At 43.3% G+C, this 21,587-nt stretch overlaps 1 protein-coding gene and 2 long non-coding RNA genes across 3 annotated transcripts; 1 reads left to right on the forward strand and 2 right to left on the reverse strand.

Moving 5' to 3' along the window:
• Positions 1-3,036: 3,036 nt before the first annotated feature.
• On the forward strand, positions 3,037-19,663 carry LOC115149345 (thrombospondin-4-B-like). The gene is made up of 22 exons (XM_029692141.1): positions 3,037-3,364; positions 9,016-9,213; positions 9,639-9,886; positions 10,675-10,774; positions 11,069-11,151; positions 11,255-11,306; positions 11,545-11,696; positions 11,809-11,946; positions 12,354-12,431; positions 12,814-12,966; positions 13,131-13,235; positions 13,397-13,504; positions 14,027-14,186; positions 15,345-15,463; positions 15,620-15,672; positions 16,024-16,217; positions 16,932-17,110; positions 17,213-17,261; positions 17,363-17,559; positions 18,178-18,350; positions 18,465-18,604; positions 18,815-19,663. The coding sequence occupies exons 1-22, from the start codon at positions 3,286-3,288 to the stop codon at positions 18,874-18,876; spliced, it is 2,820 nt and encodes a 939-aa protein (XP_029548001.1). The 5' UTR covers positions 3,037-3,285; the 3' UTR covers positions 18,877-19,663.
• On the reverse strand, positions 9,774-18,217 carry LOC115149353 (uncharacterized). Its single transcript, XR_003866852.1, has 3 exons — positions 18,113-18,217; positions 11,778-11,924; positions 9,774-9,859 (listed from the first exon to the last, which is right to left on the reverse strand). It is a non-coding gene; the product is annotated as an uncharacterized LOC115149353 (long non-coding RNA).
• LOC115149352 (uncharacterized) lies at positions 18,277-21,495 on the reverse strand. Its single transcript, XR_003866851.1, has 3 exons — positions 21,383-21,495; positions 20,319-20,367; positions 18,277-18,359 (listed from the first exon to the last, which is right to left on the reverse strand). It is a non-coding gene; the product is annotated as an uncharacterized LOC115149352 (long non-coding RNA).
• Between the last annotated feature and the right edge of the window lie 92 nt (positions 21,496-21,587).

The raw sequence follows: 21,587 nt of genomic DNA on the forward strand, positions 1-21,587 counted from the left end.
GGCTAACAGCTTGCTGCCTGGCCTGCACCCTATTTCATTGTGGAGCTAGGGGAGTTAGAGCCCTGTCTATGTTCGTAGATAAGATGAGAGCACCCCTCTAGCTAGGATGGAGTCCGTCACTCCTCAACAGGCCAGGCTTAGTCCTGTTTGTGGGTGAGTCCCAGAAAGAGGGCCAATTATCTACAAATTCTATCTTTTGATAGGGGCAGAAAACAGTTTTCAACCAGCGATTGAGTTGTGAGACTCTGCTGTAGAGCTCATCACTCCCCCTAACTGGGAGGGGGCCAGAGACAATTACTCGATGCCGACACATCTTTCTATCTGACCACGACTCCATTTTGCTCCTACCTTTCTATAGGCAGAAACTCAAACAGGAAGTACCCGTGATAAGGACTATTCAATGTTGGTCTGACCAATCGGAATCCACGCTTCAAGTTTGTTTTGATCACGTGGACTGGGATACGTTCCGGGTAGCTTCAGAGAATAATATCGACGAATACACTGATACGGTGAATGAGTTTATCAGAAACTGTATAGGAGATTATGTACCCACTATGACTATTAAAACATACCCTAACCAGGAACCGTGGATAGATGACACTATTCGCGCAAAACTGAAAGCGCGAACCACCGCATTTATCCATGGCAAGGTGACTGAGAATGTGGCAGAATACAAACAGTGTAGTTATTCCCTCCGCAAGGCAATCAAACAGGCAAAATGTCAGTATAGAGACAAAGTGGAGACGCAACTCAACGGCTCATACACAAGACATATGTGGCAGGGTCTACAGACAATCATGAACTACAAAAGGAATACCAGTCAGGTCGTGGACACCGACGTCTTGCTTCCGGACAAGCTAAATACCTTCTTTGCCCGCTCTGAGGACTGTGGGCTCTCCTTCTCCGTGGCCAACTTGAGTAAGACATTTAAGGGTATTAAACATTGCAAGGCTGCCGGCCCAGACGGCATCCCTAGACGCATCCTCAGAGCATGCACAGACCAGCTGGCTGGTATGTTTACAGACATATTCAATCAGTCCCTATCCCAGTCAGCTGTCCCCACATGCTTCAAGATGGCCACCATGTTCCTGTACCCAAGAAAGCAAAGGTAACTGAACTAAATGACTATCGCCCTGTAGCACTCACTTCTGTCATCGTGAAGTGCTTTGAGACTAGTCAATGATCATATCTTACCTGTCACCCTAGACCCACTTCAATTTGCTTACCTCCCCAATAGATCCACAGACGATGCAATCACCATCACACTGCCCTATCCCATCTGGACGAGAGGAATACCTATGTAAGAATGATGTTCATTGACTATAGCTCAGCATTCAACACCATAGTACCGTCCAAGCTCATCATCTACCTGGAGGCCCTGGGTCTGAAACTCTCCCTAAGCAACTGGATCCTGGACGTCCTGACGGGCTGCCTCCAGGTGGTGAAGGTTGGAAACAACAACTCCACTTCGCTGATCCTCAACACTGGGGCCCCACAAGGCTGCGTGCTCAGCCCCCTCCTGTACTCCCTGTTCACCCATGACTGCGTGGCCAAGCACGCCTCCAATTCAATCATCAAGTTTGCAGACGACACAACAGTAGTAGGCTTGATTACCAACAATGACGAGACAGCCTACAGGGAGGAGGTGAGGGCTCTGAGAGTGTGGTGCCAGGAAAATAACCTCTCACTCAACGTCAACAAAACAAAGGACATGATTGTGGACTTCAGGAAACAGTGGGACCGTAGTGGAGAAGGTTGAAAGCTTCAAGTTCCTCAGCGTACACATCACTGACAAACTGAAATGGTCCACAGACAGTGTGGTGAAGAAGGCTCAACAGCGCCTCTTCAACCTCAGGAGGCTGAAGAACATTGGCTTGCCACCTAAAACCCTCACAAACCTTTACAGATGCACAATTGAGAGCATCCTGTCAGGCTGTATCACCTCTTGGTACGGCAACTGCACCGCTCACAACTGCAAGGCTCTCCAGAGGATGGTGCGGTCTGCCCAACGCATCACCAGGGGCAAACTACCTGCCCACCAGGACACCTACAACACCCGATGTCACAGGAAGGCCAAAAAGATAATCAAGGACAACAACCACCCGAGCTACTGCCTGTTCATCCCACTATCATCCAGAAGGCGAGGTCAGTACAGGTGCATCAAAGCTGGGACCGAGAGACTGAAAAACAGCTTCTATCTCAAGGCCATCAGACTATTAAATATCCATCACTAGCACACAGAGACTGCTGCCTATTTACATAGACTTGAAATCACTGCCAAGAGTGTGCAAAGCTGTCATCAAGGCAAAGGGTGTCTACTTTTAAGAATCTTAAATATAACATATATTTTGATTAGTTTAACACTTTTTTGGTTACTACATGATTCCATGTGTGTAATATCATAGTTTGGATGTCTTCACTTTTATTCTACAATGTAGAAAATAGTAAAAATGAAGAAAAACCCTTGAATGAGTAGGTGTGTCCAAACTTTTCACTGGTACTGCAGCTCATTACATTTCTACAGTCCCATTCCTGAGCTTTATAGCAAAACCAAGTGGCGGGGCTGCCTTTTTCCTGAAAAAATGAATTTCGGATTTCAGATTTGGGTTTCAGATCGCTCATTTCCTGTCAAAAGCCTGTAGATTAAAAGGAAGCCGGGATGCAGGGGAAAGGTGTTACATCTGAACCCCTGAAAACCTGAAAGAATCCCTAACAGTGTTTGGTAGGAGGAGGTGTGTGCCAATAAAATGCCTCCTGACTGCCAGGAGTCTGACTTTACTGCTGTACTATTAACACGTTTTTTTCTCTGAAGAGTGGCACAGATCAAAAAGTTACACATTGTTTAGTCTGGCTTACTGTAAGTATGGAATGTTCACTGCCCATAACGAGGTCGTGAACCATGGAAGAACCCCTGCATGCACACACACACACACACACACACACACACACACAAATGGGAGCCAATACGGTGGAGAATGTTTTGGTCACTCCTCTGCATGTGGCTGTCTGAAGAAAGCTTAAACCATCTCCGGCCCTACTCCTCCCTCAGTCAGCCTCCTGTCCTCTCCCAGTCAGCCACACACACACACACAGACAGCAGCTGTTCCGTGCCTCACTAGGACAGCCTCACCTCTGTCTCTACTGTGAGCCACACACACTACACACACACACACACACCACACACATCCCAGGCAACAAACAGTACAGGAGGACCAAGAGCACCACTCTGCCTGATAAGGATCAGTCACTCCAGAGAAACAGGTCTGGGAACAGTGAGAGGACAGAATGGAGCTGTGGACGACGCTTATTGTGGCTTCGCAGCTGATCTTGAACCTGTGTTCTGAAGTGGGAGCCCAGGGATCAGGTGAGTGTAGCTGACAATGACTTTCTTAAATTATTACTGAATGTGATGCCAATATGATCTTGATGTGGTCATTGAAGTCTATTGAAACCATGCAATTGCACCACAAAGTACTTTTAAGGTATTACTTTGTAATCACAGGACACAACCGCTAAAAGTAAAAATTCAACAATTTGATCTTAGCCAAAGACATACAGTTTAAGTTGACATACCGACCGACTGTGATGTCATCTTCAGATGCCTTTTATCAGTCTACTAAAGCTCTCAGCACTCTACCTCAGAGGATTCCAATCGAGAACCATGAAGCTCTGAGGTAATGATTGATCTAACAGACACTGTGTTTGAGAATATCACATACATTTTTCCCAAAAAGTTTAAGCTAACAAAATCAGTCAACACAAAAATCTATATTGCTCTTATTTAGATTGCAATCACCATTGTACAGTTGTTTTTTTACTTTGTAAAACGAGAATATCATATTCATTCACACTCAAGCCAATATACACAGAGGGCTAGACATGACATTTGATACTCTGTTGGGTAAGAATAAATGTTCTGATAAATAGTCCTCTGTGTCCTGTGTTTTGAGAAGATTGAAAAGACATGCTTCATAAGAATGTTGTGTACTGACTTTAGACTGAGGAAGAATAAGAGGTGATGACTGAGATGTGACCGCTGTACTGACTTGGTTCACTGGTATCTCTGTGACTCAGGGGGGGGGGGGGTCTGGATCTGATTTAAAGTACCAGCTATAGCACACACATGGGAATAATCACTAATGGTCTGCATGCAATATTGGAGTCTGAAAACACACACACACACACACACAACGCACCACAACACACAGGCCTTTAAAATGACATCTACACTGAGGTACAGGCCATAACTGTCACTGAGTGTGAGAGATATTATTTTACAAAATATATTCACAGCTGTACTGCACACAGATGTCGCCGTTGATAAATAGTAAACATTTGACTCACTAGCAGTTCATACAAATATAAATGATTGGCAATTATTGCATGAGGTTTCACTATAAACAAACAAAAGTTTGGATTTATTGAGTAAATTGTCAATCATATGCCTTGTGTTTACAGTAAAACTTTATGACTTATAATAATACAATATATACCATTTTGCAGACACTTTTATCCAAAGCAACTTACAGTCATGTATGGGATCGAACCCACAACCCTGGCACCACACTCTACCAACTGAGCCATACAGGAATTAAATGGATTATTTACCCATTAAGGCACAATATACATATCAGACAACAATAATGCAGTTGTTTATTATCTACTGCATCTAGGTGATTTTATTGTCACTTTATGACTTCATGTGACTTTATGTGGTAGATCATGTCATGTGTGTCATACTGTATGTGAGCTGTTGAGGTGAATTTGAGGTGGATTTGGTTTTGTGTAGTTTAACAGATCATGAAAGGACAAACGGTGGCTCTGGGGGTGAAATCGAACCCTTTCTCATGGCACTTTGGGAGGAGATCCGGACACACACATGGCCCTGAGTCTGAAACACAGATGGAAGAGAGAGAGTGTGTATAGTGTGTCTTATTAACAGACAGATGAGAATAGAAAAAGAGTTGGTTTGTTTAGACTGTTTTATTGGTGCACCCCCAGTCCCAGTTTGCAGAACAAGTCACGTTTAACCATACAGAGATCTATCTGTTAGTGTTTGCCTAACCTCCCTCCTCAGGTGACGGGGACAATAGTGATGCTGAAGCCTTTCACAAACCAGGCCTCAGTGTGTTTGTAAAGGTGAGATTGAATGCAGGAAACAGCATGAAAAGGAGGCTCCAGTCACGTTTAACCGCACACCTTTAAAAGTACCCGTGCTGCTCCCTGGTGAGCTGGAACAGATTGAGGCCAGGCAGGGGGAACGGGAGGAAAGACTAGAGGCAGGAGAAAATAAGAAAGATGTCTGAAGCTGACAGACACAGATGGAAACACACACACACACACACACACACACATGAGAGAAGATGAAAGCAATTTTCTGGAAGCATTTGGGAGCAATTTGGTGCGTGCCCTCATGACAGTGTGCCTTGTAGACAGCTGCTAGGGCACTTGTGTATTCATGTACGGTCTCAGACTGGCGGGCAGGGATTCAAGGCACATCCTCCTGAGGCCTGCTGTGTCCCGGAGGGACTTTATTGGAATAGAATTGTAACCTTGAGCTTAACTGTCCATTCAAGAGAAAGCTTCTCACTGTAACCAGTGACTGTAATCTGGTTCAGGTTATTAATCAACCTACCAGGTTGTTTACAAACACTACAGGGACAAGATTACGCACATGTATCGATCACATTTTAACTAATAGTGTAGAACTTTGTTCTAAAGTTGTATCTGAACCCATTGGATGCAGTGATCACAATATTGTGGCCATGCCCAGGAAGGCCAAAGTTCCAAAAGCTGGGCCAAAAATAGTGTATAAGAGATCATACAAAATATTTTGCTGTGACTCTTATGTGGATGATGTTAAAAAATATTTGTTGGTCTGATGTGATTAATAAGGAGCATCCAGATGCTGCACTTGATGAATTTATGAAATTGCTTCTTCCAATTATTGACAAACATGCACCTGTTAAGAAACTGTTAAGGCTCCATGGATTGATGAGGAAATGAAAAACTGAATGGTTGAAAGAGATGAGGCGAAAGGAGTGGCTATTAAGTCTGGCTGCACATCTGACTGGCTGACTTACTGCAAATTGAGAAATTATGAAACTAAACTCAACAACAAAAAATAAGAAACTGTATTATGAAGCCAAGATCAATGATATAAAGAATGATGGAAAAAAACTTTGGAGTACATTAAATTAAATTATGGGCAGAAAGACAAATTAAACTCCATATTTTATCAAATCAGGTGGCTTATTCATCACAAAACCATTTGATGTTGAAAATTATTTTAATGATTACTTCATTGGCAAAGTGGGGCAAACTTAGGAAGGAAATGCCAACAACGAACAATGAGCCATCGTATTCATGCATAAAAAAAATAATATTGAAAGAAAAGCATTGCAAGTTTGAATTTTGTAAAGTTAGTGTGGGAGAGGTAGAAAAATCATTGTTAACAATCAATAATGACAAACCTCCTGGCATTGACAATTTAGATGGAAAGCTACTGAGGATGGTAGCCGACACTCCAGCCAATCCTATCTGTCATATATTTAATCTGAGCCTAGAGGAATGTATTTGTCATCAGGCGTGGAGGGAAGCCAAAGCAATTCCGCTACCCAAGAGTGGCAAAGCTGCCTTTACTGGTTCTAACAGCAGACCTATAAGCTTGCTGCCAGCTCTTAGCAAACTGTTGGAAAGAATTGTGTTTAACCAAATACAACGCTATTTCTCTGGAAATAGCATGCTTATAGAAAAGGACACTCAACATGTACTGCACTGACACAAAGCTTCTCTAATGTCAAACATGTAAAGTGTGGTGTACCGCAGGGCCGCTATCTAGGCTCTCTACTCTTTTTTTTACCAATGACCGTCCACTGGCATTAAACAAAACATGTGTGTCCGTGTATGCTGATTATTCAGCCACATACGCGTCAGCAACCACAGCTAATGAAGTCACTGAAACCCTTAACAAAGAGTTGCAGTCTGTTTTGTAATGGGTGGCCAGTAATAAACTGGTCCTGAACATCTCTAAAACTAAGAGCATTGTATTTGGTACAAATCATTCCCTAAGTTCTGGTAATAAATGGTGTGGTTGTTGAACAAGTTGAGGAGACTAAATTACTTGGCGTTACCTTAGATTGTAAACTGTCATGGTCTAAACATATAGATTCAATGGTTTTAAAGATGAGGAGAGGTCTGTCCATAATAAAGAGATGCTCTGCTTTTGTGACATCACATTCCAAAAAGCAAGTCCTGCAGGCTATAGTTTTGTCTTATCTTGATTATTGTCCAGTCGTGTGGTCGAGTGCTGCAAGGAAAGACCAAGTTAAGCTGCAGCTGGCCCAGAACAGAGTGGCATGTCTTACTCTTCATTGTAATCAGAGGGCTGATACCAATACTATGCATGGCAGTCTCTCTTGGCGAAGAGTTGAGGAGAGACTGACTGCATCACTTCTTTTCATAAGAAACAATGTGTTGAAAATCCCAATTTCTTTGCATAGTCAACTTACACACAGCTCTGACACACACACCTACCAGACATGCCACCAGGGGTCTTTTCACAGTCCCCAAATCCAGAACAAATTCAAAAAAAGCGTACAGTATTATATAGAGCCATTATTGCATGGAACTCCATTCCATTTCATTTTGCTCAAATGAACAGCAAACCTGGTTTCAAAAAACAGATAAAGCAACACCTCACGGCACAACGCCACTCCCCTATTTTTTTATTTATTTTTATTTAACCTTTATTTAACTAGACAAGTCAGTTAAGAACAAATTCTTATTTACAATGACGGTCTACACCGGCCAAACCCGGACGATGCTGGGCCAATTGTGCGCCGCCCTGTGGGACTCCCATTCACGGCCAGATGTGAAACAGCCTGGATTCTAACGAGGGACTGTAGTGACGGCTCTTGCACTGAGATGCAGTGCCTTAGACCGCTGCGCCACTATTTGACCTAGATAGTTTGTGTGTGTGTATTGGTATTGATATATAGGCAACCTGTGCCTTTTTTATTTTTATTGATGTAGTTCTGTCCTTGAGGTGTTCTTGCCTATTAATGTTTTGTATTATGTCATGTTTCATGTTTTGTGTGGACCCCAGGAAGAGTAGCTGCGGCTTTTGCAACAGCTAATGGGGATCCAAACAAAATACCAAATACCAAAACTCTTCAGTGGCTTCTACATTCCACTCCCTGAGCACTCAGTACAGTCTATCCATATTTGTGTGGTAAAAGTGGTCAAGCAAAAGACCCACTACGTTATTTGCACCGAGACAAACTCATTCTGATCTTGATCTTCCAGCCCATCCTAATCTACTGACGTAAAGTATTGTTTCGGGACATCAAAACTACTAGCTCAAGAATGATCAAAATACCATACATTCTGATAAAGGGAAAATGTTTTACCCCAAACTAATATTCTGCCTCATCTGCCTCATCAACAACTAGCCTACTTTCTCGTGACGACCAGCATCTTCTCAGCACTTTAAAACCTCTAGCTCAGCAATCCTCACCATTCAGGTCAATGTGGTCAAGTGGATACTGCAGGGCAGGCAATGTAACATTTCTCCCCAGCTAGCCAAACTCACTGTGATGTTCCAGCCCAGTTTAGTCTATAAAGTATTGATGTACACTTTCCCCCCAATACATCCAAAACACCTTGCTCAATGACCATCCTATTCATCTACTCAGGTGTCTTTATTCTCGCTGTACTGAGCAGCAGAACTTTACTTTGTTACTTTACTTTATTTCCCCTCAAAGATTACTTTATTTTACTTTGTTTATGTTTCCCTTTACAGTTATTTTACTCTATTTTATGTTTCCCTTCACAGCTATTTCACTTTACTTTATGTTTCCTTTTATAGTAATTTTACTATACTTTATGTTTCCCTTTACATTTATTTTTACTTTAGGTTTCCCTTTACAGTTATTTTACTTTACGGTTCCCTTTACAATTATTTTACTTTACATTTCCCTTTACAGTTATTTTACTTAATTTTTTCCTCTGTAGTGTATGATCTCCTCAATTCCCCGGACTGTCTGCCAGACCTGCTGCAGGGCGGCTTAGTGGAGCAGGGCGTGAATGAGGCTTTCATCCTCAGCACCTTCAAGCTGCAGCCCAAGACTGGCACCACAGTGTTCGGCCTGTACAACCCCCGGGACAACAGCAAGTACTTTGAGTTCACCGTGCTGGGGAAACTCAACAGAGGTAAGGGGTAGGAATGTGAGGCAGGGCGTCATGCCCATTGAAACCGATGGTTTATCCACTTGTACACTGAAAATATAGAAGATATTGTTTCTTTTACTCATTATTAATTCAAAGATATCGATTTCTGGCCACCATTGCCCCTCAAAGAAATGAGGTGCACAACACCTCAGGGGAGAGGGATGCATAATACATTGGTCTTGCTGAATGCACTTTTCTGTACTATGTCAAATTAAATAACATTTTAATTGTCACGCTTCGTAAACAACAGGTGTAGACTAACAGTGAAAAGAGTCTTAGTTCTCTCTCTCTCTTTTAATTTAATTTGTGTTTAAAAATCATTATTTTCACTCTCTGCTTCTACATTATTCATGTATTCATTTCATTGACGCATTCTCTCCCTCTCTCCCTCCCTCCCTCCCTCCCAGCCGTGCTGCGTTACTTGAGGAGTGATCGGAGGATGAGCTCCGTGACCTTCAACAACATCCAGCTGGCAGACGGTCAGCGCCACCGCCTCCTTTTCCACCTGAAGGGCATGCAGCAGGGACCCGGAGGGGTGGAGCTACACCTGGACTGCAGGCTGGTGGAGACGGTCCGGGACCTCCCCTCCGTGTTTCAGGGTCTGCCTGCAGGCTACGGTGTGGTGGAGCTGAAGAGCATGCAGGGCAAAGCAGAGGTGATGTTATTAGATTTGTTTCAAATGGCAACCTATTGCTTTTATAGGGCACTTATTTAGACCATTGTCAAATTGGGTGCAGTTCAAATGTAGTGCATCATATGGAATAGAGTTATTATTTACTCATAGATCCAGACAAAATCACAGAACCTTCAACCGAGGATTGGTTGTCAGTCTGTTTCCGTTTAAGCCATTTGACCAGAGCTACCCAGACACTCCCCAAACCATTGTCCAGAGCTACCCAGACACTCCCCAAACCATTGACCAGAGCTACCCAGACACTCCCCAAACCATTGTCCAGAGCTACCCAGACACTCCCCAAACCATTGTCCAGAGCTACCCAGACACTCCCCAAACCATTGTCCAGAGCTACCCAGACACTCCCCAAACCATTGACCAGAGCTACCCAGACACTACCCAAACCATTGACCAGAGCTACCCAGACACTCCCCAAACCATTGACCAGAGCTACCCAGACACTCCCCAAACCATTGCTTTTGTTGACTTTGTACTCAGGGAAACTATGAGTGATGTCACTTATTTACTCCTAAAGCCTCCTTCCAAATTCAAATGACCCTAACCTCCTAGCCTGGGTGCCAGATAGTCTGTTTCTGCTTTGGCCAAATCCTTGTCCATCCAAAATTAGAGTTGGCTACAGCAGGTAAAAATCTGTAAACCAGGAAAGAAATTTGGTAACCACCTTGTCCTAATCTAATCAAACCCATCCATCGGCATTCAGCACTGATTCCAACTAATGCGTCCCTGTTGTTGGACTTCTACATAAACAGGAAGAGCTGGAGGAGCTGAAACTAGTGGTGGGAGACACGTTTGAGAACGTAGCTTCTCTTCAAAACTGCCATCAACAAGGCGACTCAGTGCAGACTCTGGGTAAGAGTTTATGACAAAAAATAAACCCCAAAATAAACCAACTCCTATTCCTGTGTGTTCCCTAGTACTGTCTAGTTTACACAGACAAAAACATTGAGGAAAGGCTTTTTCTTGAACATCGCCCAACTGTTTTTCAAGAAGCAAATAAATGGTGATATAATATATATATATATTCTGTCTCTACTTTCCAATTCACACAAAAACAACAGTTACTGTAGATTGAGGTTAAACAAGAACCCCCTCAAGTCTGTTGGTATGACCAATGTTCTTTTCCAATGCTGCTCTCCCGTGCAGGGGTCAACACAAAGCAGCTGTCCAATCAAATGCTTGATCTCACCAAGGTGATAAATGAGCTGAAGGATGTCCTCATTCAGCAGGTAACTAAAGTGCTCAAGCTCATCTGGGAGCTATTAATAAACTGTACCTCCTGACCCACTGAGTCCATAAAAACTCAAAACATGTATATGTTGCTTTCTAAAGGTCAAAGAGACATCTTTTCTCAGAAACACCATCTCTGAGTGCCAGGCTTGTGGTAAGAACATCCACCATCACCATTATATTACAAATTATGTATTAAAGTTCTGTTATATGTTGTTTATAGATTGGGCCAATAGCTTTTTCCTGACCATGAGGAAAATCACTGGGCCCTAGTAATAAAACTAGTTTGAAGTATGTTCGCTTATAACACACTCATTACTAATACATGAGAAACCACTGGTATTGTGGAAACGAGTGTCATAAAAATATATTTCCTCTGGGTGTCTTTGAAGGACTGGGTGGAAGCGAAGTCATGAAGCAGAAGTGTGCCCCTGGCGTTTGTTTCCGCGGCGACATGTGTATTGAGACAGAGGACGGGGTTGAGTGTGGACCCTGCCCTGATGGATACACAGGGGACGGCTTCAGCTGTGATGATGTGGATGAGGTAGGGTGTGTATGTTATGCTCAGGTGCATGTGTGTTTACAGTATGTATTTCTATGGTTGTAATAATTCTGAAACACTAACCAAGCGTCTTCTTCCGTCTCTCTCTCTCCAGTGTCAATTTAACCCATGCTTCCCCGGGGTGAAATGTGTGAACACGGCTCCAGGGTTTCGCTGTGACGCCTGTCCTCTGGGCTACTCTGGTCTGGCTGTGGAGGGGGTGGGAGTGGTCTACGCACAGACAAACAAACAGGTCAGTCAACATAACCAACATCACCAAATACAGTCAAGGTCTCCAGGTCAGTCAACAACATCAAATACAGTCAAGGTCTCCAGGTCAGTCAGCATCACCAACATCACCAAATACAGTCAAGGTCACCAGGTCATTCAGCATCACCAAATACAGTCAAGGTCTCTATTTTAATTGGGTAAAAGAAAAAGCTGCACACTCTAGTAGGTATGCTGTAATAATTTATTCACCAACGTTTCGACAGGAACGTTTCAATTCAGTCAATGGACAATTCCAGAAGATTGATTTAAATGAAATGTACTCCTACCCATCCGGTGACATTGTTATTAGGATAACTAATCATGGAACACCTTTTCAAGATATGTATCATAATAATCATCTCCAGTTTTCTACTTTATACGGTCTCTTAGGTCTGTGATGACATCGACGAGTGCAAAGAACCCAACAATGGACAGTGCACCGCCAACTCTCTCTGTCACAACTCTGCGGTAAGGCCTGAGTGTGTTACTCTGTCACAACTCTGCGGTAAGGCCTGAGTGTGTTACTCTGTCACAACTCTGCGGTAAGGCCTGAGTGTGTTACTCTGTCACAACTCTGCGGTAAGGCCTGAGTGTCTGTCTGTTTTATAGCCTGGTGGTCGACTAGATCGGTTTGTCGCTTCAGCCAACTCCTGACCTTCATTTTCATACAACAGAAATTGCTTGAAGTACAAACAGATCTGGCACCAGGCTAGTGTCTGATAGCCTGGAATAAAAAACGGAATATCGCTCAATTTAGACAATAATGCAAGGAGGGAACAATGTTACTGGTACAAGTACTACATGTATTCCTATGTCTCTCATTGCCTATTACCCTACATTATCCCTGTAGGGTTCATACGTCTGTGGGGGCTGTAAGACAGGCTACACAGGGGACCAGGTGAAGGGCTGTAAGCCAGAGAGGAGCTGTGGTAACAGTTTGACCAACCCCTGTGACGTCAACGCCCAGTGTTTCCAAGAAAGAGACGGCTCCATCACCTGTCAGGTGGGGTCCTATGGATCACAAACTGGCCTCTATTGACAGAACTCTCTCTCACACACACAAACACACGCACACATACACACACACGCACGCAAACACGCACACACACGCAAAAATACACACGCATGCACTGCCTCTTAAGTGTTCTCTCTTCTTTCTCCTGTCAGTGTGGGATTGGCTGGGCTGGTAATGGCTACCTATGTGGAAAGGATACAGACATTGATGGATACCCTGATGAGAAACTCAAGTGCAAGGATATGCTCTGTAAAAAGGTAACCATGACAACACAACAAATACAACTATCCTGGGATAAACAGCACATGTAATCGCTCTCTCAACTGTTCCTTTGCCCCTCCCTCCATCTTCTTTTTATGGTGTGTCTGTTAAAGTGATAACCATAAATCGGTCAATAAATAAATCTGTCTGTTTTCAGGATAACTGCATGCGCGTTCCCAACTCTGGCCAAGAGGATGCTGACAAGGACGGACAAGGAGACGCTTGTGACACCGACGCTGATGGTGACGGTATTCTGAATGAACAGGTAGACTGTATACCTTTACACACACACACTAAATCAAATGTATTTATAAAGACCTTTTTACATCAGCAGATGTCACAAACTGCTTATTTAGAACCCCAGCCTAAAACTCCAAACAGCACACAATGCAGATGTAGAACCACGGTGGCTAGGAAAAACTCCCTAGAAAGGCAGGAACCTAGGAAGAAACCTAGAGAGGAAGCAGGCTCTGAGGGGTGGCCAGTCCTCTTCTGACTGTGCTGGGTGGAGATTATAAGAGTACATGGCCATTAAGGCCAGATCGTTCTTCAAGATGTTCAAACATTCATAGATGACCAGCAGGGTAAAATAATCATCACAGTGGTTGTAGAGGGTGCAACAGGCGAGAGAGAGAGAGAGAGAGAGAGAGAGAGAGAGAGAGAGAGAGAGAGAGAAGAATTTTAAAAAGCATACTTAAGTTGTTCACACAGGACACCGGTTAAGACAGGAGATTTCACCAGATAGGACAGACTGACCCTATTCCCTCTGCGCCCCTCTCCCGTGCAGGATAACTGCTGGCTGAAGCCTAACGTAGACCAGAGGAACAGTGACAAGGACAGCCATGGTGACGCCTGTGACAACTGTCGCACAGTGGAGAACCCTGATCAGAGGGACACTGACAGTGATGGGAAAGGAGACGCCTGCGATGATGACATGGATGGCGACGGTACGTACAGCGACATATCACTACCACGTAGCTACAGTCCGTCACAGTAGTATGTTCCAACAGCTGCTTGTCTAGAATCCTTGAACATACAGTACCACCAAGCACCAACCCTACCCTGACCCAATGATTTATATACTAGATGATTGACAGGGGGCGCTGTTTTGAAGCCACCACACCTCCATCTTGGCATTCCCCCACTAGCGTAAAAAAAGGAAGCTATTTTGGAAGCTATAGAAATGAATTCATTAATTTCTACGTTAATTATATTACAGACACCTTAATGCATACTTTTAAATTATAGAATGTGAGCTAAACATGAAAAATATCTATGAAAAAAAATGCAACAATTCTAATGTTATTGTCCCCACTAAAAGATTAATTTTGTCCTTGACACATTTAATTGAAATACTGTAGAGTTCCATTCATTCCTATGGAGGACTGCTTCTTCTGCGGGGTGTCAATATGCCCGATCTGTGGCTTCAAAGCCTCTCACTGGCCAGTACATAGAATAGCATCAGCAATCCAGGGTTTATATACATAATAGCCCTGATCCCATCCCATTAACAGAAACATACAGTATGCCTTTATCATCCTCACTCTTTAATAATGTAGATGACTGTCTGGGTTTCTTTTTATAGACCCTGTCTACAGACGGCTTGACCTTTATGCTACAACCACAGTACTGTTGCTTTCCGGAGATAAATGAGAAATGACACACATGGCTTACCATATTTCAACAGTTCACTCAGATGCCAAATGCAACAGTGCCTCCTTGTGGCACAACTAGTGAACTATTAGAAACAGCATATCAATGGAAATAGAATCAACCACATGCAGTTTGCTTTTAAATCCCAATGCATTGATTCAACGTCAGTGGTTAAGCCTTCAAATCATACAAATCATGTTTTATGATTTTCTCATGGGCCACACTTAAAGTTCACTTTTTGCATGTATCCAACAGAGATTCACACATGTTCTAAATGTGAAATGGCTAGAACAGCCATCGCTGGTGTTCATACGTCACAAAGCAGTGCTCCTAAAGGAGTCCACTTGAAGCTGAAGCACTCGTGTATTTCAGAAACACTTCTGCGGACTAGTGGGATACTATTGGTCAGATAACTTTACAAACTCAAACTTTGTAATTGAATTGGTCTCCAGGCTTGAAGAACTTCCTTGATAACTGCCAGCGGGTGGTGAACCGGGACCAGTTGGACCGGGATGGAGACGGAGTGGGAGATGCCTGTGACAGCTGCCCTGATATCCCTAATCCTAACCAGGTCAGACTGCTTCCACAGGCCTCCTTTAGGGCTCTGAGACCTGTTCAGTTTACAGATATAAAATGGGATATGGAGCAACTGAACTGTCCTACCCTGTGATAAATATTATACTGAGTGGTCAAAAAGTGTTTTAACAAATCTGTGCTCTAATTTTAGTCCGACATTGACCATGACCTGGTTGGGGATTCTTGTGACACAAATCAAGACAGGTACAAGAAAAACATATTTTAAAAGTATCTGACTTGAGAAAAAGTATGCTCTTAAAATATCCACTTCATGATTGAATTGATTTAGTCAATTCATAATTGCAGTAGTCAATATATCCCTTTATTTTGACAAATATTCCTATTTTACTGTATATTTTAGTATCCAGCGCATAAAGTAGGTTGCCAGTCCAATGTTACTTAACTGCCAGCCGTTCCCTACTAGCCTGAGTCCCAGATCTGTTTATGATGTCAACTCCATTGCTGTCGGCAACACTCAGGCTAAATCCATTCATGTGATGACCTGACCCCATCTTTTCTGTCCCTCCTAACTGTGTGTCACCCCCTGGTCTGTAGTGATGGCGACGGTCACCAGGACACCAAGGACAACTGTCCCAACGTGATCAACAGCTCCCAGCTGGACACAGACAAAGACGGCCTGGGGGATGAGTGTGATGATGACGATGACAACGACAACATCCCTGACTTCCTGCCACCGGGACCCGACAACTGCAGACTGGTGCCCAACCCCGACCAGCTGGATGAGAACAGTCAGTCTTTAATATTTCTTTCAAATAATTTACTTTACTGCTTCAAACAAATTGCCTAGCAACGGGACAATAACATTTTTCTGAATCTGAATGTGAATTCTTGAGTCATCACCTAAAACCTATTGCCTGGTGATCCAGTCTGTTTGTGCTTTGGCCAACACCTCTCTGTGTTAGTTTGTGTCCTGCCAAACAGACAGTAAATGGTGTGACAACTGTAGAAGAGTTGACTACACCAACAGTATGGGATCAGACTACATTTTAAGTGAAAGTAAAACACAAGAAAGTGAGCACCTATGCACTAACAAGGTTCTCTATCAAATGACATTTTATTGGTCACATGCTTCGTAAAACAACAGGTGTAGACTAACAGTGAAATGCTTACTTCACAATGACATCTGCAAAAAAAAGAACTGTAGCTTAATTGGTCTACTACTGTATCATTCATCACCATTGACCATTGATATTCAACCAATTTGTGGCAGGTAGCCTAGTGGTTACGAGTGTTGGGCCAGTAATCGAAAGGTTGCTGGTTCAAATCTCTGAGCCAGCTAGGTGAATAATCTGACGATGTGCCCTTGAGCAAGGTACTTAACCCTAATAGCTCCTGTATGTTGTCTCTGGATAAGAGTGTAACTCTCCACTCTACCAGTGTATTGTCTATGCTTAGAACCTTACTGGGGATCATTTCTAAGTCTTTGTGTTCTCTCCTCCCAGATGATGGTGTTGGAGATGTGTGTGAGTCAGACTTTGACCAGGACAAGGTGATAGACAGGATAGACAACTGTCCAGAGAACGCTGAGGTCACTCTGACAGACTTCAGAGCCTATCAGACGGTGGTGCTGGACCCGGAGGGCGATGCCCAGATTGACCCCAACTGGGTGGTACTTAATCAGGTCAGATGGTCATTTACTGGATGGACTTACAACACAATAAGTTCAACATGGCAGAAATGCTTTGACTTTGTCAACATGACTGACATTTAACCTCTCAAACAGGGAATGGAGATTGTTCAGACCATGAACAGTGACCCTGGACTTGCTGTCGGTAAGAAAGACTTCCAAATCGTTATCAGGTATCGAACCATGTTATTGTATCAAGTCGTATCCTATTTTATCGCAACATTTTTGTTGTGTATTGCTCCCTAGGTTACACTGCGTTCAGTGGGGTGGACTTTGAGGGGACATTCCATGTTAACACGGTGACTGACGATGACTACGCAGGCTTCATCTTTGGCTACCAGGACTCCTCCTCCTTCTACGTGGTCATGTGGAAACAGACTGAGCAGACCTACTGGCAGGCCACACCCTTTAGAGCAGTGGCTGAGCCTGGCATCCAGCTCAAGGTGTGTGTGTGTGTGTGTGTGTGTGTGTGTGTGTGTGTGTGTGTGTGTGTGTGTGTGTGAAGTAAGTACAAAAAGACAAAGATAGATTTGGTTTAGGGTGTCTCTTGATTGTACAATTCACACACACACGTGTACTATGGAGAGCCACCCAAAACACAATCTGTCTTGAGCAGACTACTGGCAGGCCACACCCTTCAGAGCAGTGGCCGAGCCTGGCGTCCAGCTCAAGGTGTGTGTGTATGATTGTGTGTGAGTATGTGTTTTTGAAGTAAGTACGAAAAAATAAAGAGATTGTATTTAGGGTGGCTCTGTACAATTCAACACACACGTGTGCTATGGAGAGCACAGGAGGTTGGTGGCACCTTAATTGGGGAGGACGGGCTTGTGGTAATGGCTGGAGCGGAATGGGTGGAATGGTATCATGACATCCATGTGTTTCATGCCATTCAATTTGCTCCATTCCTGCCATTATTATGAGCCGTCCTCCCCTCAGCAGCCTCCACTGATGGAGAGCCACCCTAAGGCAAATCTGTCTTTGTCTCTTTGTACTTACTTCTTAATTACCTTCTCTCCCTCGCTATCTCCTCTCTCCATCTCTCTCTCCCTCCCCGTCCCCAGGCTGTGAAGTCTAAGTCAGGTCCAGGGGAGCACCTGAGGAACTCCCTGTGGCACACAGGGGACACCAACGACCAGGTGCGTCTGCTGTGGAAGGACCCCAGGAACGTGGGCTGGAAGGACAAGGTTTCCTACCGTTGGTACCTGCAGCACCGACCCCAGGTCGGATACATCAGGTGAGACAGCTGAGAGAAAAATATATATAGAGAGAGAGTGTGTGTGATGTCATCGCTATATCTAATACACAATGGTGTACAACAATGGCTAATGTCTGTTGGGTGTTTGGACAGGGCCCGTTTCTATGAGGGGACAGAGCTGGTGGCTGACTCTGGTGTGACCATCGACACCACCATGAGAGGAGGCCGACTGGGCGTGTTCTGTTTCTCTCAGGAAAACATAATCTGGTCCAACCTAAAGTACCGCTGCAATGGTAAGCAGCATGCTTTATTCGAGCTATTTGCTGATGAGTGTCGCACCGGAATTAGGCACTGCATCTCAGTGCTGGATTTTTAAAAAAAATGTAACAATTGTTTTGAACTCAAATTAGTCAAATTCATCAACCAAAGTGGCATCCTTAATTTAACTGACTCTGGGTAGTACTTGACTTTGACCCTTAACCTCTGACCTCTAACCTACACAGATACCATCCCTGGGGACTTCCAGGAGTTCAGCATGCAGCACGGCGTCGTCGACGGTCTCTAAGCATACAGAGAAAAACTGAAAGAGACAGTTTCTCCAGATGTGTTTGGAATGTACTGTATGTGGTGTGTGCGTTTGTACACAGTGGAAATACTGTATGTATGTGGTCCGTTTCCATGTCTACCCACTTCCCCACCAAAAATCTAATCAACTTGTCTTCATGAGTGTTATAATCAGTGTCCTCAGTGGTCTAAATTAGGACTACTAGAGTCAAATAAAATTCACATTTCAAACTTAAGATTTCATTATTTGAACTCATTTTGCAATAACATCCACAAACAGAATCAGCCATTGATATAAGCTCCCTTCTCTCTCTCTCTCAGAGCTTTGATTCCCAGTGTGATACCACCCCACACAATGTCACCACACAATATGGACATGAGAGCAAACACAGGAGAGGAATCAGACCAATGGGACTTGGTCATGCCTGTGCATATTCCATTGTCTTATACCCTGGTACCAGATCTGTTTGTGCTGTCTTGTCCTGTTGGAAAGACAACACAAACAAATCTGGGGCCAGGCCAACTGTCTTGGCCCTGTGACCTCAAGCCTCCCCGGAGGCCTAGTCTTGACCAAGAGTTTTGTTATCAGTGAATATCACGGCTCCTTAACACAACTCTCTAGAGGCCAATGGAGAGCGATTTGAAAATGATTCCCAAATAAACTCCACTCTTCTGCCTGGTTTAAGTCTTAGACTTAGGTGTTTGTAAGTTTGAAATTCATGTTGATTCTTTTATAAGTGTAATGCTATCGACAAGAGAATTTCAAATAAAAAATGTGATAAGAGGTATTGCATTGTGTTTTTTTGGTCTTATTTATCAACCTTATTGAATGTGTTTCTCCAGATTTTCATCGGCCAGTCTCTCAGTTCATGTGGCCGAAAGAATAAAGAGCAGTGAGGAAACAAGAATATTGACCTGTTAACCTAGTATTATTATTATTGCCGGTGACCGTGTGGTACGGGCATCCATAAGGTATGCTAATATATTTTAAAAAACAAATCTAATCTCATTCCATAGTCACCCTCATATTTTGGTCATGCCTCCGAGCGAGTTGGTAGGGACGAGGTGGTGGTTTGGGACGTATGGCAAGTTATTAGGCTCTAGAACTTCAGTGACAAAGTCCTGAGTGACATTATGTGGCCTAATGTGGGAACGTATTTTGACAGGCCTTCACCAAATGTGTCACTTAAGATCCTAAAAAGACTATTCAGGAAAGAGTTTAAAATGGATTTAAGATTGTATTTTTAAGGTTTATTTAATAGATTCACTTTCTATCATTGAAAAAACGTTTCACCCCAGCATTGCAGCTCTTACATTCTTGCTCTGGCTGTACAACCCTTTTCATGAGACTCAAAACTACACGAGAATATATTTCTTCTGAAGGCTCTGTCAACAACAGAAAAAGCAACACAAAGGAGGTTTCAAAACAGTTAAGATACTCACCTAGAATCTGGTCTTTGATCCTTGCACGCTATTGGCTCTCAGCTGTCACCTGCGGCTCCATCACAAAGTTCAAATCAAACTCTTGTTGCGAAAGCCCCTCTCAGACATTTTGTCCAAACTTGCGTAATAAAACCATGTAACCCTACCCGAATGAACTGATCTTACCTGACTGTGTTAGTCATTAGCTTTCATTATTGCTTTTCACACACAGGGTTTGTGTCTGAATGAAATGGCAACCTATTCACTATATAGTGCACTACTTTTGATCATGGCCCATATGGTTCAAAAGTAGAGCACTATGTAGGGATTAGGGTACCATTTCACACACACAAGGATAAACATCTTTAAAAAGTGGAGCAGCGACAAAAAGAACACATTGGATTGACCTATGACCTGTACTTTAGACTCAGCTTTTCTCAGGAGCATGCACAGAATGCATGCTTACCTTACAGGGCTGATAGCCAGCAGCTCATAAAATAGTTGTATGGAAAATGATTGATTTATATTTTCAATAATGAATGATTTATGATCATCTAGGCTATTATACCAATGTGCTGACCTGTACGTAATTTCATCATGACAGATTTTGCACCCGGTTTCTGTGGAGTGTCTCTGGTACCTTTCATCACTTGTCAGACTGGTTTCCCAACACTAAATTACATCTAAGAACCCACCAGACACCAGAGACACTGAATATCTGAAACCAGCTACAGAATGGTTTCTCTCATAACACTCGTACAAGTATTGGATTCATAGCCTCCCATTGCATTGTAGGCTAGGCCTACAGTACATAATCCCACGTAAATATAATTCATGGCTTGCACTAAAACTAGTTCTCTCATTCAAAATGAATCTAACTGCACACTATCTGCATTCTCCATTTTATCTATTTATGGCCTATATATCATGCTGACAAGTCTCGTTCCATTTCAGCTAGCATCATCCCTTTACTACTTAATTGTTTACTAATCTGAAAGCCAAATGTCAAATGACAAATGTGGATAGGTGAAAGCAACAACATTGAATGGCCATTGGCCAGGTGCAGCCATCAACATATTGCTTACCAGTCCTTTCAGATGTGAAATGCCCCAAACAGGTTAGAGAGAGGAGAGGTGGAGTAAACGGACAGTTTGGAACCAGGTCAAAATTTTTGCTAACCTGTTTATACCTCTTAGTCAGTGCTCAACCACGCCCCTCCCGGTGAAAGGCCAACTGTGATTGGTTCAAACACCTGCACACCCTCTCGACTCTTTAGTTCTGTTTTAACTT

This window comes from Salmo trutta, chromosome 15 (assembly GCF_901001165.1).
Source record: "Salmo trutta chromosome 15, fSalTru1.1, whole genome shotgun sequence".
NCBI lineage: Eukaryota > Metazoa > Chordata > Actinopteri > Salmoniformes > Salmonidae > Salmo > Salmo trutta.

Excerpts from the sequence above, each read along its gene's own strand:
- LOC115149345 (XM_029692141.1), top strand. The coding sequence starts at position 3,286 with ATGGAGCTGTGGACGACGCTTATTGTGGCTTCGCAGCTGATCTTGAAC. Across the intron at positions 11,947-12,353 it reads ACGCACAGACAAACAAACAG|GTCTGTGATGACATCGACGA; the intron begins GTCAGTCAACAT and ends ACGGTCTCTTAG. Across the intron at positions 14,187-15,344 it reads TGATGACATGGATGGCGACG|GCTTGAAGAACTTCCTTGAT; the intron begins GTACGTACAGCG and ends ATTGGTCTCCAG.